Genomic DNA, 17,392 nt, shown 5'->3' with positions numbered 1-17,392 from the left:
TAAGATGGGAAATGTGAGTAAGCTAATTTGTTTGTCAGTCCCATTCTAACAACTTTTGAAGGGACTCTCCAATTCAAAGAAAAAAATTCTTTTTTTTTTTGCTCGAAAGATTTCATCCAGGATATAATTGATGATTACAAAAATTTTCTTCTTCTTGTAAGAAAAAAAAAAGTCAGGATTGTAATTCGAACCATAGCTTCATATTCTCGATTCGCATCTTTTTTTATTTAGATTAGTTAGTTTTCTAATTTCAAAGGGATGTTTTGTTCTAATTTATTGCTCAGTTTTTTTTTTCTTACTTTCAATTTTGGATGAACTTCATATTACAATCTAGTTTTTCTGACCATTCAAAGAGACACAAAGTAAGAGGGGGTCATGATCGCCTTTTAAGTGTCCAAAGTTAGCCTAATTCTGCATTTTGAAAACTTATACTTCGAAAATTTTGCCACAGAACTTTTATTTATACCCAAAAGTGACACTTCATACTACCCCTTCCTGAAATGATCACCTGAAAACCAAAAGCTGGATTTCTTTGCGTTCGGTAGTGGTTACATATCTGATCGAGTATTCGGCATCTAGTATGCTGACGATTCCGAACACTATTTAGCAATTGGACATCGGAAATACTCCTCATAGATTTAGTTAAACAATTAGCACGCTTTGTGTTTCAGAGTAAAAAAAAAATAGCGTCGTAAAAGGGGGGGGGGAGAAGAAGCAGTTAAAACTTTAAAATATTAGATTAGCTGGTTTTATTATTTTTTATGAATACCAAAATGTCAAACATTCTTAATGTTAAAAATCAAAAGAGAGCGCATCTCTGCTTTCTTCGTTGCCTCCCTTTTCATCCTTAGAAAGTTAGTTCTTTTATGAAATTGATCACTATTGTGGTTTTCACTGTTTTCGTGTATTTTATTTCTCCAGAAGGAAGTTCACTCCTATAAACAAATGCCTGAAATGCGTTTATAGAAAATCTACAACGCTATTAAATTTCCAATTGCTTGTTTATATAATATTTTTCCATTTTGACAATTATATTGTTTAACATCGTATCTCAACACAAAATATTTGTGTATTTTTCTTATTATCTTCATTTTCAAGTAATATGTGACCGTAAGGAACCCTGACCCGTCATTTCGAGCGACCACTCCTAGGTTAAAATCTAGATTTTAGGCAAACAGAGTAAATAAGTAAACAAACTCCCTGAAAGTCAACAAAGAGTTCGTCCAGCGAACACTTTTTCAACTCCAGCATCCCAGAGAGCGTCCCCTCGGAGGAGTGAGAGGGGAGGAGAGGGGGGAAAGGATTGTCCGAATGTGGGTCAGGGGGCAGTGGCCATACATAAGTGAGGGAGGCGTACGCGCCTACTCACAACACGCTCCGCTGCTCGTCAGATTTGCCAAGAGAAGAGTCGGTGTGTTCTCTCTTCTTCCTCCTCCAAAAGAATTATTTCAGTGTGTCGTCTGCTGAAGCGGCCCGATGATGAAACAGGTGAGTTTCGAGGGGAGAGGAGGGTGATCGATGTCTTGTTCGAAAAGTTTCTGATTGATATTTTGAAAGTGATGTTTCGATGAATAATTTATTCCGGAAATGAGATAAATATGCATCTCTAAATATGCATCTTTTTATGGTAGATATTTTTACTCAACATAACTTATCTTTAACTTAATTTTTGTGAAAAAAATGAATAATTTATTTCGGAAATGAGATCTCTCTATATATGTATCCTTTATGGTAGATATTTTTACTCAACTTATCTTAAAGTTAGTCTTTGAAAAAAATTCTCTGACCGGTACGGTTTTCATATTATGATTATTTACTTATTTTTTTAATTCATGTATTTACTTATTTGTTTATGTTTTTATTTACTTATTTTGAACACAAAGAGAGAGAGAGAGAGTGAGGGAGAAAATCCACTAGGCAATAATTAACTCTTGCATAAGTCAATTCCGCGTAGTATATCCAGATGATTTTTTTGTATTCACATCCATTTTAATTTATGCATCAAAATTTCATTAAATTAGATGAGTACATAAATCTTCGACGTGGGGGGTGATCGATGTCTTGTTCGATCAGTTTCTGATTGATGTTGTAAGTGATGTTTCGATGAATAATTTATTGTGGAAATGATATCTCTCTAACCATGCATATTTTATGGTAGATATTTTAACTCAGTATAGCTTGAAGTTAGTTTTTATATAAAAAGAAAATTCTGTGACTGGTGAGTTTTTCGTATTATGTTTTATTTATTTATTTTTTATTCAAGTATTTATTCATATGTTTATGGTTTTATTCATTTTTTGCACACAAAGAGAGAAATAGAGAGGAAACTTGACTATGCAATAATTAACTCTTGCATAAGTTAATTCCGCGTGGTATATCAAGATCATTTTTCTGTATTCACATCCATTTTTGTATACGCATCCAAATTTAATGAAAGTAGATAAGCAAATAAAGCTTCGACGTGGGGGGATCGATTAGTTTCTGATTGATATTGCTAGTGACGTTTCGATGAATAATTTATTTCGGAAATAAGATCTCTCTAAATAAGCATCTTTTACGGTAGATATTTTTACTCGACATACCTTAAAGTTAGTTTTTGTGAAAACAATTCTTTGACCGGTGAGGTTTTCAAATTACGCTTATTTATTTATTTTTATACATGTATTTATTTATTTGTTTATGTTTCATTTATTTTTTGCACACAAAGAGAGAGAGAGGGGGGGGGAACTTGACTGAGCAATAATTTATTAACTCTTGCATAAGTTAATTCCGCGTGGTATGTTAAGATCATTTTTCTGTATTCACATCCATTTTTATTTATGCATCCAAATTTCATTAAAAAGTAAATGATAAATAAAGCTTCGACGTAGGGGGTGATCGATGTCTTGTTCGATCAGTTTATGATTGATATTGCAAGTGATGTTTCGTTAATAATTTATTTTGGAAATGAGATCTCTCTAAATATGTATCTTTTATGGTAGATATTTTTTAGCACACAAAGAGAAAGAGAGAAAGAGAAAACTTGACTATGCAATAATTAACTCTTGCAAAAGTTAATTCCGCGTGGTATATCAAGATCATTTTTCTGTATTCACATAAATTTTTATTTATGTATCCAAATTTTATTAAAGTAGATGAGTAAATAAAGCTTCGACGAGGGGGGAGAGTGATCGATGTCTTGTTTGATCAGTTTCTGATTGATATTGCAAGTAATGTTTCGATGAATAATTTATTTCGGAAATGAGATCTCTCTAAATATGGTAGAAATTTTTACTCAACATATCTTAAAGTTAGTTTTTGTGAAAACAATTCTCTGACGATGAGGTTTTCATAATATAATTATTTGTTTATTTTTATTCATGTATTTTTTATGTTTATTTATTTATTTATTTATTTATTTTTGCGCACAAAGAGAGAGAGAGAAACTTCACTAGGCAATAATTAACTCTTGCATAAGTTAATTCCGCGTGGTATATCAAGATCATTTTTCTGTATTCACATCAGTTTTTATTTATGCATCCAATTTTAATTAAAGTAGATGAGTAAATAAAGCTTCAATAAGGGGGGGGGGTGATCGATGTCTTGTTCGTTCTGATTGATATTGCAAATGATGTTTCGATGAATAATTTATTTCGGAAATGAGACCTCTCTAAATATGCATCTTTTGGGGTAGATATTTTTACTCAACTCATCTTAAAGTTAGTTTTTGTGGAAAAAAAAAATGTCTGACCGGTGAGTATTTTTATGTTACGTTTACTTATTTGTTTTTTTACATGCATTTCTTTATTTGTTTCTGCATTTTTTTTTTTTTTTTTTTTTTTTGCACACAAAAAAGAGAGAGAGAGAAACTTGACTAGGCAATAAGCAACTGTTGCATAGGTTAATTCCGTGTGCTATATCAAAATCATTTTTGTGTATTAACATACATTTTTATGTATGTATCCAATTTCAATAAATTAGAGCAGTAAATAAATCTTCGTCGTGAAAGTCATAGGCTTCTCTCTGTGTCCAGTTTTTTTTAAAGACTTATCCCCCTTATAAGTCTTCAAAATGACAGGTACGGTGATATTTGGGGTGAAATGACATGCGTCAGCGATTGCAAGATTATTATAATGATTTATCTTGAATTACAAAAAGCGCTGTAGTTCGAGAGGGGACGCCGTCTCCGGAAACATTTGTTTTTTATTGTAAAAATAAAGCAAATGTAATGAGAATTGGTTTCAAACTGCTTTTTTTTGATGAACTCACCCAAACCCCAAGACGAGCTTCCTCAAATATTTTTTCCTAATTATTTTAATTATGCCTAGAATAAGAAGTTTTGCTGGATGAATTCATAAAATAATGTAATTTTGTTTATCATTTAAAAAGAAATGGAGCTGGTTGTATGTACGTCTCTCTTGTTTTTTCTCGTTTCTCTCTAGTTTTTGAGGGAATACCCCTATTTGAACAAAGGTAAAAAGTGCTCCTCAGTTAATATACTACTGTTTTTAACACGTAACTGAATTCGTTTTAAAAATTACTACTTTTCCATTCAAAATAATATTATTCATTAATTTTTTTAAGTATGCTTTAAATTTTCTTGTTACGATAGAAACATGCCTTATGTGTCAATACTTCTTTCTACAACGCAAAGTTAACATAGTGCTTTGAAATTAAACTATAATTTTCATAAAAAATAGAAGTCCTGGGTTATGCGACTAATACTAATAAAAAATAGCTTCTAAATTAAAAATGTCTACTGTGATCATGGGTAATTAATTGAGCATTTGATTGTTCATGCCTAGTTGAAAGAATGCAATCTAATTAACAATAATAAGAGAAATGGTTTACAGAATTTGAATTAAACTGTTAACATTTTAAGAAAATATTTAACGTATAGCTTGATTACTTAAAATGTTGAACGTAATACGGAAAAAGAGAATGAAAAATCTATAGTACTAAATTTATGCATTTAATATTTTTCCTATTTAAAATTTCATTTATTTATTTATGTAATGTTATTATTGAAAAAGAATACTTTTTTTTTCACTATTTTTAGTTTTTTATTCTAAAATACGTAGCCCATTACGTTCACTCCTTCAAATCCGAAACAAGGACAAATGGCGTATAAGAATATCCAAACTTCTTTGTTTGAAATAAAGATATATATGTTTACACTGCGTTATTTCCTTCATTTCTTGATCTGATGGTTCATAAATTTTACCTGTAACCAGAAGTTTAATACATACAGTTTTTAAAGTTTGAAATATTAAAAAAAATCTACGAATTAATTAAAATGTTTACAAAATTCACACGTTTCGCAAGACGTTTATTTGCCCACATTATAAAAACAACAATTTCAAAAATGACGAAAAAGTACTCAAGTTTGAACATATCGCAAAGTCACAATGGCTTCGACTTTGTGATATTCAAATGTGAAACATTCAAATACTCAACATATACTCAAAATCAACATATGCTCATTTTCAAGGTATTTGTGTTCATTTTTGAATATGTAATAATTTCAAAATTAAGTATTAACCGACTTATGTACTCATTTTTGAGTATGAAATAATTCAGCACACTATTTGAAAAAACATGGGTACTCATATTTGAAACACTAGGTTTCAAGAAAATTTGAAAGCATGAATGTACTCATTTTTGGAAACTCCATTTCTCCCATTGCATAGAGAAACCACTTACCGATCTGTCAGTAGGTATTAATCATAGCTGAAAATCTACAGGAGTAATTTTTGCAGTGGTTCATATAGTTTAAGATACATGAAATTTACGGAACGTCGACGCTCTAAATGTTAGCACCCACAAAAGATTGGACGGCAATGTAGAAGAATTGACTTCTTGTAAAAACTCAATATCATGCATTTGAAATAAAAAAAAATTAGGAATGTGTAAGAAAATGTGCAAAAGAATCAAACCGAGTTTATTACTAGCTTATCTATCCTCATACATGCAATAGCGAATGATCGAGTAACGCTCCTAATGTCACCAACAATGAAACCCCTCGCCATGGCATGACAATTTGATAACATTTTTTGGCAAAGTTTGACATGTTATGCTTTATTTTGACGAGGCTGAGCTGGATGCGGTATCTTAACTGTTTTACTGGTAAGACTCATTTTAGGAGAATGAAGAAATGTAAAAATGGTCAACAATGAACGCTAGCTACTGGAGTTTGGCGTTAATGCACTGGAGTTAATGTTAAAATTTCAACTATCAAACTATCATCAAACAGGCAATGGCTTCGTTCAAATGCAGAATCATATTTTCACCCGTCATACCTTGACGGGAGACTTTATAGTTAATCAATAAACAACTGATTGAATTACCACCATTTGATATGTATTACCTATCTATAAGAAATGTTAATTAATCCTACATGCGATTATGGTTACATCCATTCCTTTGATTTTTTTAGGAGGCCCTGCTCGTGCTAGCGTTATGCGTTTGCGCATGCTCAGCATCCAAGGCGGAGGACTCAAAACGGCGCATCTATGGCATTGTGGAAGAGCATGAATCCCGACAATATGGAGGACGAGATCATGGAGGACATGAATACGGGGAGGACGACGTACCAGCAAAGAGCGCACGTCGGTACAATTACCAGGGCGAGGAATCGAGACTCTCGGGAGATTACTACGAGCCAGACAAAAAGGTATTATCATCAATCTCATCAAAAAGTTGACCTGTTTGGAACATTGAAATCCTTGTCCAGTCTGTGGACATCCGACATTGACAATGCTTACTTCTTTTTCGGGTGATAGGGAAGGGTAATTGGCTCTGAACTGACTTGGGTTACGTTCGTAGTCGTTTTGCAAAAGTATTCCAATTCAAATCCGGGGCAATTACTCTTTGCTCTTAATCGAAAAATAGGCTAAAATTATCAACTTGGTAAGTCAACTGACAGGAACAGCACTGTAATCTGTTCATGGAAAAGTTAGGCCGAAAGTAAACAAATAGGTTGCTAAAAGGTGTGCCACTATCCCCCTTTTGAGGATTTTCTTGGGAACATAAATCTTTTAAACTTAAATCAATACTATTCTCATTCAGCATCTGGAGTGGATTTTTTCTTGTCTAAGACAAATACGGGACTGACGTTGCCAAATGGTGCGTTTCTTTGTTTACAAGTCAATCTTTCCCGTGAACGCAGTATAGACCAATCTTATATATATTGATGACGGATGTCAATTGCAATGGAAGGGAGGGGGGAGGAGATCAATATTTGACTGTCGTGGCACCTTAGTAGGTTAGAGTCGACTTCCGAAACAGGTAGCATGCTGTTGCTTCCTATTCACCAACACTAAGCAGGTTTTGTTTCATTGTCACGTGACATTCCGTCGTGTTTGTAGACTAAAGGGAAACCAAGGTTGCACTTAAGTGTTACTTTTAGGCTCTCAACGTGGAAGCACTTCTTCTAGAACCAAGGATCCACCTGGCGAAACTGGATGTTTTCTCTTTCAGCCAAGTAGTTTTTAACAATGTTGTTTCTCGTAAAATTTAGTTTCATAAGATCCTCAATTTTTCATATGTGATGAGAAGGACACGAAATACAGAATATCCCCTCTTACTTCACTATGGATTCCTCTTCATGTTGACGCCGGTTTCCACCCAGCGAGCAAAAGAGCACGCAGTCTATTTTAGCTTGAATCTATGGTTACGCTGCCGAATTTCAGTGGAAGTTCTATGTTAGTTACTATGTTCATTACTATGTTAATTAGAATTTTTTTATGTTTCTCAAGTTAATTCAGTGAAATAAATAAAAATTATTTGTGTCGCAAAGACACCAAATAGAAGTGAAACTTTTGTATTGCAGGGAAGCACAAATTTGGGGGAAGTGTTGTATTGCCATGTTTTTTACCGTGAAGCTAAGAGTAACAGCAAATTTTATTTTGTTTATACAGTTCAAAATGTTTTTTTTTTTTTTTTGTGTTGTTGAAATTTCTTATTGTGTGTTTTTACTTCATAATATCTTATATATCTCTTTATCACGAAAAAAAAACTATAAAATTGTTTCCGAGTAGTAATAATAAAATTGATTCCAGCTATAACAAAACGTATTTTTTTGAATCTAGGGAAAGGTGCAGATAGGTAGTGTCTATAGAGAGAATGTGAAGGCTTATGCACCTAAGAAGTCGCAACAAGTGGTGGCAAGTCCAGTCAGTCATTCTCACTACGCTGTTGTGGACCCCAAAGTTCCAGAGTCCTATGTTTTGGTAGAAGATCCAAAACCCCTCATTTTGGACCCCAAAATGCACGGAGACTATCAACCAGCTTCGGCCCCAGTGGTTCTAAAGAAACCTGCTCGACATTATCCTGTCGCTAAGGATTATTTTAATGTGAACCACGAGGCCTATCCTGCTAAGCCTCTTGTCTACTATCAAGCACCAAAAGATGATTACGCGTTGAAACATTCCCCCAAAGTTCAAAGCTATCCCCAAACTGTGGCTAACGACTACATCGTAGTACAGCATGATGTACCGGTGCTTAAAAAGGATGTCCATTACCCTGTAGTCAAACATGAAGTACCCGTTCACACGCAAGAAGTTCATTACCCTGCATTCAAACATGACGTTCCAGTGATCAAACAAGATGCGTACTATCCTGTTGCCAAACATGAGGCACCAGTACTCAAACATGACATTCATTACCCAGTCGTCAAACATGATGTTCCTGTGCTGAAACAAGATATCCATTATCCAGTGATCAAGCAGGAAATCCCAGTGGCCAAACCCGTGGTACACTATCCGATCGTCCAACATGAAGCCAAACCAGCTGTCTATTATCCAGTGGCCAAGGATTATGGAAGGTATGGCGTTGCAGATAAATCTCACCAAGATTATGGACACGGTTACTACGGAGATAATGCCATTCAGAAGGATTCTAGCCATAAATCTCATGGACACCATGACAGGTCCGGACACAAGGCCTATGCAGAATCTGCGGGACACCATGACGAACACGATCGACATCACAACAAGTGAGTGTTGTTATGGTACTGTAGCTAATTTTTGAAACTGATTATTTTGATCTGTTAAATGGGTTACTACTAGTTTTTGAGAGCTTATAAGAATTTAAAAAATGTCCCATACATTACTACTTTCCTTAACATAGCACATTTAGTGCAGACACCCATCAAGAGTCGGATCTTCAAGGACTTTAAATGTGGTATCAAATGGGAACCTATATTGCAAACTTGTGCAGTTCTATGAAGGTATTTTAGTTTTCTAAGAATAAGAAACATGGTACTTCAAAATTTTCACTGGGGAGGGGGGAGGCAAACATAAAGGGGGCAAAATGTACTCAATACATAATCATATGTATTGAGGACATCCATAAATAATAGTCATATGTATTGGGGACATATTACAGGAAAAACAACAACACATATTCAAAAATATGTATTTACATTGTATTTCTAAAATTTCTAAAACAATGATTGACCAATTGACGAACCTGGTTCAACAATTTTTTCAAATACATGTTTAAAGAGGCTTTTTATGTTCACACGACTGAAACTACAGTAGAAAATTGTTTTTCAAGAAGGTAATAAAGCATAAAACTTGCAATCAATACATAATACATTAGTTAATTTATGCAATAATTTGCAGTTCTTGTGCTTATTAACGTTGTTTTTATCAATTTGTTTTCCACCTAAAGTAGTCATTGGATTTCTTAATGTAAATAATAAATAAAACTGTCGCAGGTAAAGATTTCGGAATAGTAGTAGTTTTACTTTAACACACGAAAATCTGAATTTTCACATTTTCGGACTCTTATTCGTTTACAAAATATCATTGCTGCTCAAAACTGTCATTTGCGCTTTCCGATGTTTTAATTTACGTTTGCATGTATCTAAAATTATGTGATCGCAAAGTATAAAATTTGTAAACCAGTTGGTTGGTAAACATGGCCAACCTGGTTGTTTGCCAAGCGTTTAACTTAGCGAGTCCGAAAGGAGCCACCTAGGACATTTTTTTTTTCAATATAGAAATATACATTAATATCTGCAAAATGGATTAAAAAAATATGTATGCATACGCTACCACCGACTTTTAGAATCCAGGATGGCATTGGGGCAAACATTAACTTACTGAAAAGCGGGAAAAAGCAGGACTGCAGAGTCGGAAGGTTAATGATAGACTCCGACTCCTGGAATTTCAAAGTCTCCGACTCCGATTCTTTTTCCAAAAATCATTCCGACTCCGAAGCCATGGCAGAATCGCAGACTCGGGGAGAAAGTAACGCACTCTGCCTCCGAGTCCTGAAATGTTAAAAATCTTCGAATCCTGGAATTTTAAACGCTCCAACTTCGGCTCCTTAGCCTCAAAACTATTCCGACTCTTACAAAATACGATTTAAACTGCTCCGAACTTCAAGCTTTCCGACCACTTTACCCTAAAATCACTCCGATTCCAACTCCTCTATCCCAAAATCAGTTCAACTCCTTTACTCAAAAATCATTCCAACTCCGAGTCCACAGCCATGGCTGAGTTGCAGATTCGGAGGAAAAGTGATCCACTCCGACTTCTTTACCCCAAAACTATTCTGACCCTGACTCCACGACTCGGACTCCGCAGACATGGAAAATTTGTAGTCTTGGATGGAAGATGACAGGCTCCGACTCCTAGAATTTTAAAAACTCCATCTCTTTTACCTCAAAATAAGTCCGATTTCGATTCCGCAGCCCCAGATAAAAAGTGAACTCCACACGAAGAGTCTAACAGCATCATGCATTCCACAATTCACGACACTTATCCAGCAACATTAATTTATGCGCATGTGTATTCAACACCCCGTTAAAAAATCGCCTGGACAATCAGAGTGGCGTTTAATGCGTCACGCATGAATCGTCCAAACACAAGCTTACGGATATTTCACTGTTTATTTCCTTGGCACGTTTCTGTGTTTCCTGTGTTTCTCTCTGTCTTTCTCAACTCTTCCCTTTTCTCTCTCTCCCGAATGTGGGTCCAAAAACACCTGAGAGAATGTCTTTTCTCCTGTCGACATCTTCCTGAATATTTTATCAATTGCGTTCTTCCTAATGAGACATTCACTTAACAAAATGTCCTGTTTGTCCTACTTTCCCTAGGACAGACGCATTCTTTTGCACGTTGAACATCCGGAGACTGATCTTTAACGACATCATATGCACATTTATTGTCTTTAAACATGAACACTGAACATATATCCTGACGAAAATAGACTGGTCCTTGTTATAAATATAATTGTTTTCAAAAAGAAAGTTCGGAATAAGCAGCAAAAAATCTTTGTCTGCATGGACTTCTACAGTTAAGAGGGAACGCGGTAGGAGTCATGCTTCGAGAAATATTTGGTTTATTACTGTACAACTAGGCGACAAATTTTATGAAATAGCAAGTTGGAAGGTGAAAATATACAGACAGTAATAATGTCGCGTGCATTAATGGGCATTGCATTGATAGTATTTATGGACCGTTAAAAACATGAGATTTTTTTTTGCGGCTTGGTGAGGTTTTTCTCTCTTTATCTTTTAAATAAACAATCAAACAAACAAAAAATCTTTGTACTCGGCGTCTGTCAAACAAGGTTTTTTTTTCCTCTGTTTTTTTTCTTTTTTGCAAGATAGTAATAATAACCAATGAATAAATATTTATTTAGTTATAATAATACATTACTTAGTGTTAAATAACTGATACAAAAAATATTTAAATAATAAAAAAACGTAAGTAATTGCTAATTATGCATAAGTTATAAATATTGCTGAAAATAAAAAAATCACTTAAAAGTACGAAAATTTAAAACAAAATTCGACTCAAAGATGCCGTATAGAATATTATTATTGTTATGTTATCTTTTTTTTTTTCACTAAGGAAATTTTTTTGACGTGGACATGCAAAAATCTCTGAGAACCTGTCAAAATGTTGCTCTGAGGCGACGATACAGTGCAGCTCTGGTTAGTTGAGCTGTGACCTTGACTATGTCTACCTGTTTTAAGAGAGTTTAGTGAAAAATAGACGGGTTATTGGCTTGGATATTAGTTGGAATATTTTTGAAGAACTACTAAGAAAGTTTCTCAACTCAATTTAGCGCCAGTTACCCCTCCCTATTTTCAGAAACAGAGGTAAACATTGACAGAGTCGGAGCTCAACTTTTCAGACCTCACAATATATGAGACAGTGAGAAGCAAAGGGATGTAAGTGGACAATTTCAAGTTTTGAGTAAAAGGTGTTTAAAGATAAGATCCATAATAGGCTTTCATTGAATATTTTTTCTTTATCATGCTGTATAACAGCACCTACCGGGGCTACTAACTAGTACTATATCTTGCCCCAAGACAGAATAGAGGTTCACCTACCATTTGTACTGGTTATCTCCAAATTTTTAATTTTTCCTTTTACATCCCTTTGCTTCTCACTGCCTCATATACAGGATGGCTGAAAAGTATTGAGCGCATTTGTTGCTTGAATAAAAATAGAAAAAATTAAAGCACCCATACAGTACATATCTATTTTTTTATTGGAAAGGCAACATAAAACAGTTTTGCACAACAAAATTTTATACATTAAATAACTTCCACTTAAGTCGGTACTGCGTCAACATTTCTTGCTCCTTAGAGCTAGACGTCGAAAAAATGTACGTCTAAAAAATGGCGATTTTTAGCTTATTACTGCATTGCATGTGTAATTTTTTTTCTTTCATTAAGCCATAACAACTTATTTCTATGGGGAAAAAATCCTTCATAATTACTTACCAGTGTTATAAGAGCGCAAGTCCCATCCTTTGTATGCACCAGGGAAGCGTTTTAACGCTCTCCTGCAAGGTAGCGATACTTTGCGCGTACCAGACTTACGTTAGTCTGGATTTGAAGTTCAGAATTCACTGATTGCGTCAGTCTACAAAAGGCTATGGTGCAGGAAAAGCAACGTGCGTTTTATGGTTCTATGAAAGCAAATTTGTTGCAACAGAGTGCACGCAGCTCCAGTTCTGGATATTTATAAGCTAAAACACTGACTCGTGCAAGTGATTGTAGGTATGCCTGCTGAAATGCTGCAAACACTTGTTATGTAATAGAACTTCGGCTGGATGTTTTGCGTGCTCTAAGAGAGGTCATGTGAAACTTTATAATCTATTTAAAATTGTGCTGTATAAAATTGTTTTGAGCTATTTTTCCCAAAAAATAAAAATATATAAATAAATAAATAAACGAATTAAATAAAAAAATAAATAAAATAAAATAAATAAAACTTGAACGTACCTCAATTTGTTCTTTTTTTCATTCAAGCATGAAATGCTATCAATACTTTTGGTTCAACCTGTTTCATACATTTCGTCTGCACCGAACAAAAGAACAAAATTTAAAATCATTGATAAATAAGTATTGCAGTGTAAAGACATGATTCAAAAGTCTTTCTTTCCTGCTCATACCGTGTGTGCCATGCTGCAATAGTTCACTCGCAAATCTTATGGTAATTTCACAACGGTTGCTACGTTAAGAAAGTAACAAACTACGTCTGCTGTTCTACATTACATCTTCTATGTAAAGATACCACGTAAAAATAGCAAGGTTTATTTCAAATACGTCATACTGTTCTCAACAAACCATGGTCCTCTGAGCGAAAGCAATTTTTATTGGTAGAATATTAATAGCAAATCATTTTGCAGCAGAGCACTTCAATTTTTCACTATGCAGGTTTGATGACGTATTCAAGAGCATGGCGACAAAGAACTCTCTTCATTGTTGCATGCAATGCAAAACAGGAAAAACAGAATACAATCGTAAAGTTAAGTTGTATCCCTTGGCAGAGCACTTACAGTTACGATAACTTTCGAATAACTCTGGCCCCTTAAAATACAATGACATCTTGGAGTCGTCACTAATTTCATTGGCCATGGTAAGCTTTGATGTCCCTGAAACGTGATTCATTTGCCTTCGGAAAGTTAATCTCCCAGACTTCTTTTATTTCCGTGTCACTCTAGAATAGACTTTGAGATCTCCGAGGTATCATTCATTTCAAATGCCATTGGAGATTTTGAGGTATTCCAGACGTCATTTGTTTCATGTGCCATTGTAGTCTTTGATATCTCTGAGATGTCATTCATTTTAAGTGTCATAGAAGATTTTGATTTCTCCAAGATCTCATTGGTTTCAAGTATCAATGTGGATTTTCATCTCCCCGAGACGTCATTCATTTCATGTGCCATTCTAATCTTTGATGTCTCCTAGATGTAATTCATTTCAAGTGTCATAGAAGTTTTTGGTGTCTCTAAAATCTGATTGATTTCAAGTGCCATTGTAGATTTTGATTTCTATATCATGCATTTTATGTGCCATTGTAGTCTTTGATGTATCCGAGATGTCATTCATTTCAAGTGTCATAAAAGACTTTGGTGTCTACAAGGTCACATTGATTTCAAGTGCCATTGTGGATTTTGAGCTCTCCGAGACATCATTCACGTCAAGTGCCACTGGAGACTTTAATGTATTCGAGACATCATTCATTTCATGTTCCATTGTAGTCTTTGATGTCCCCAAGATGTCATTCATTTCAAGTGTCATAGACAATTTTGGTGTCTCCAAGATCTCATTGATTTCAAGTGCCATTGAATATTTTGATTTCTTCGAGACGTCATGCATTTCATGTGACATTGTAGACTGACATCTATAAGACTTCATTCATTGCTTTTGTTATTATAGACACTTTGACGTCTCTGGAGATACCATTCTATGACTAGGGGTTAAGGTCTTATTTAAAACATCCACAAATATATTTTAAAAACACACACATAATATCCATTAACTTTTCTTCAAAGGAATTAATGTATATATCTTCCCAGAGATGCCAATTGACAGTATTGATCGCTATACATCCTATTCCATTCCTTTCTTCCTCTGCAGGGGCGTGTATGAACGAGACAGGGGTTACCACTACGAGAAGGCTTATGCTTACGACAGAATCCGAGCCGAGCACGACATCGGCGGTTCTCGAGGCAGCCATTCTGCCTACCGTGGGGCGCACGGGTCGGAAGGACATCACGACGCAGGTCACCATGGGGCGGAGTCCCACTCGCACTACAAGAAGGGCGACAGGCACGGGCACCACGACCACAATGCCCTTCACAAGAGCTACGACGAGTACGGCCACAGACACATCGGATAGAAGAAAGGAGTAAGTGTGTTGGTACATACTACAGAATGTCCCAAAAGTGACCGGTCCCGTTAAAAAATGACTGAAAACTTAACGGGTAGAGATAAAAAGACGCGGTTTGTTGCAGTATGCTTAGGACAACAGTACATTTTCATGCGTACAGTCATAAAAAATTAGTTACAATGTTCGAAAATAGATGGCGCTGCAGGTATTTAGAAGAGGCTTCATGTCTGTCTGTCTGAAAATTTACTGTTTTTTCAAGCATATTGCAAATAAACGGTGTATTTCTGTCACTGCTCGTTTAGTCTTTATTAATTATTCAAAGATACCAATCATTTCAGCGACCTTACAGACTGCGTTTGTTTTAACCCTTTTAAACTACCTATAGCGCCCTCTTTTAAGGAACATAGTAACTATTCTTTTATGATTGCTTGTATGAAAATTTACTGTTGTCCTAAGTCTATCGCGCGTCTTTCTATATCTACTCGTTTAGTTTTTATTGATTTTTAAAAGTGACCGGTCACTTTTGGAACTCAATGTATATTATAGTGCAATGTCATCAAACCTTGCTACGCCATTATGGCATGGCAAGGTAATATTAATTAAAATTTTCAGTGTGACTTAGCAAGGTAATATTGATTAAAAATTTCGAGATGACAGATTCTCTGGTACAAACGGTGGGAGAAGCTTTGGTGTAAGAGATGTAATCTCAGGTAAGTGATGTTATACAGCATGATTTAGAAAATTTTTCAATGAAAGCCTACCTGCCACTGAACTTACACGTGTTTTACGCAGAACTTATAAGAATCCATCTACATCCCTTTATCCAGGCTGCCTCATTTAAATGTATGTATATTATTTTGTTTATTAAAATGTAAAACACCAGTAGTGGCTAGTGCTTCAGTAGTGGCCACTTCAAGTTTTATATTTGAAAAAATAGGGTTCCAGGTCTCCCAATGGATTTTCAAGTGCATCAAACGTGCAGGAGGTACCATCTGCATGTTTAAATCCATTGGGAAACCTGGAATTCTTTTTTTTTTCAAATATAAACCTTGAAGTGGCCACTACTGGTGTGTTTACCCTAACTTTTTCTCATTTTTTTTCTTTTTAATCATTCCAGAATAGGTGTTTCTCATCTCCAGACGCAACTTCCATTCCTCGGCATCGTGCAGGCTGGGAATAATACGTTCGCCATGACATATGAAACGGGCTTCCAGGGGCACACTACACTTGTAAATATACCGTCCAGAATAAACTTTGCCTTTGAACCACTGTTTCTGTGTCATTTCAATTAAGCAATAGTTTCAAGTATCGAACCAATTCGATGACTTTTTTTTTCTCCCGTGAATAATTATATTAAGGAGTAGCGTTTTATTTCGACCTAATTTTTGAAAATTTAACTGAATTGGTAATGAGGGAGAAAAGATGCATGTTTGCCAATTTTATCAATTTTTCCTCATGCGGGAAAAAAAAAAACTCGAGATTGAATATTACATTCCTTTTACGGAAGTTTTTCGTTATACTTTATTGTGAGTCTATGAAGTATGCAACCGAAATTTAATGTGAAATTTTACATTTTTTCAACAATTGTGATTTTTGTTCTCATTCTTGTATTCGAATTGAGTATGCTTTTTAAAAGAACTTAAAAATTAAAAATTTCATAAATCAATGCCTCAATTATAATGTGCTGTTTCAGTAACGGTTATAATTTTGAAAAAAAAAAAAAAAAGATTTTACTCCACCCTCCCTCTCACCCCCGTTACAACTTATTCTCGCAGTGCCGGATCTTCAACCTTCCCGAGGTGGGTCAAAAGCTTGAAACTGCCGCCCTTACCCATTTTCTTGCAAGTTTGAACTTTAAGTCTCAATTTAAAAAGGAAGGCAGAAAGATAGACATAAATACGGTGAATTGTAGAATCTTAATAAAAGTTAAGTTGTAAAAAAGTACAATATATTGCATTGGAGGGGAGATAGATACGTCCTGAAAACGCAATTTTAGGCTGTGTGAAACATCAATGGACGGGCAAGGGTCGAGGATAGGAGAATCTGAAATGATGGTTTTCGAAATTTTGTTACTTAAAACTTGTGGCTGTTTTTAGGTTATTCGGAGAATTGGCGGGAGAAGGGGTTGGAACCTTTCCTCGGTGAAAATTCTAAAATTGATGTAAAAACCGTTATTTTTCACAAGTTTTGTTAACATCTAGTGAAAGGGAGGTTTAGGCTCATATGAAACCTTATAAAAACTATGTTTTAATTTATATATCTTACTG

At 34.9% G+C, this 17,392-nt stretch overlaps 1 protein-coding gene across 1 annotated transcript; it reads left to right on the top strand.

The window, feature by feature from the left end:
- The first annotated feature begins 1,388 nt into the window (after window positions 1-1,388).
- On the top strand, window positions 1,389-16,377 carry LOC129217649 (histidine-rich glycoprotein-like). The gene is made up of 5 exons (XM_054851977.1): window positions 1,389-1,488; window positions 6,416-6,652; window positions 8,070-8,974; window positions 14,873-15,143; window positions 16,243-16,377. The coding sequence occupies exons 1-4, from the start codon at window positions 1,477-1,479 to the stop codon at window positions 15,132-15,134; spliced, it is 1,416 nt and encodes a 471-aa protein (XP_054707952.1). The 5' UTR covers window positions 1,389-1,476; the 3' UTR covers window positions 15,135-15,143; window positions 16,243-16,377.
- Window positions 16,378-17,392: the final 1,015 nt, after the last annotated feature.

Source organism: Uloborus diversus, chromosome 2 (genome assembly GCF_026930045.1).
Source record: "Uloborus diversus isolate 005 chromosome 2, Udiv.v.3.1, whole genome shotgun sequence".
Taxonomy (NCBI): domain Eukaryota; kingdom Metazoa; phylum Arthropoda; class Arachnida; order Araneae; family Uloboridae; genus Uloborus; species Uloborus diversus.
This window is presented reverse-complemented; position numbering and strand designations above follow the sequence as displayed.

What these genes read in the sequence shown, in the direction of transcription:
- LOC129217649 (XM_054851977.1), top strand. An exon ending in ACTACGAGCCAGACAAAAAG is followed by an intron (nt 6,653 to 8,069) that starts GTATTATCATCA and finishes TTTTGAATCTAG; the next exon opens with GGAAAGGTGCAGATAGGTAG. An exon ending in CACGATCGACATCACAACAA is followed by an intron (nt 8,975 to 14,872) that starts GTGAGTGTTGTT and finishes CTTCCTCTGCAG; the next exon opens with GGGCGTGTATGAACGAGACA.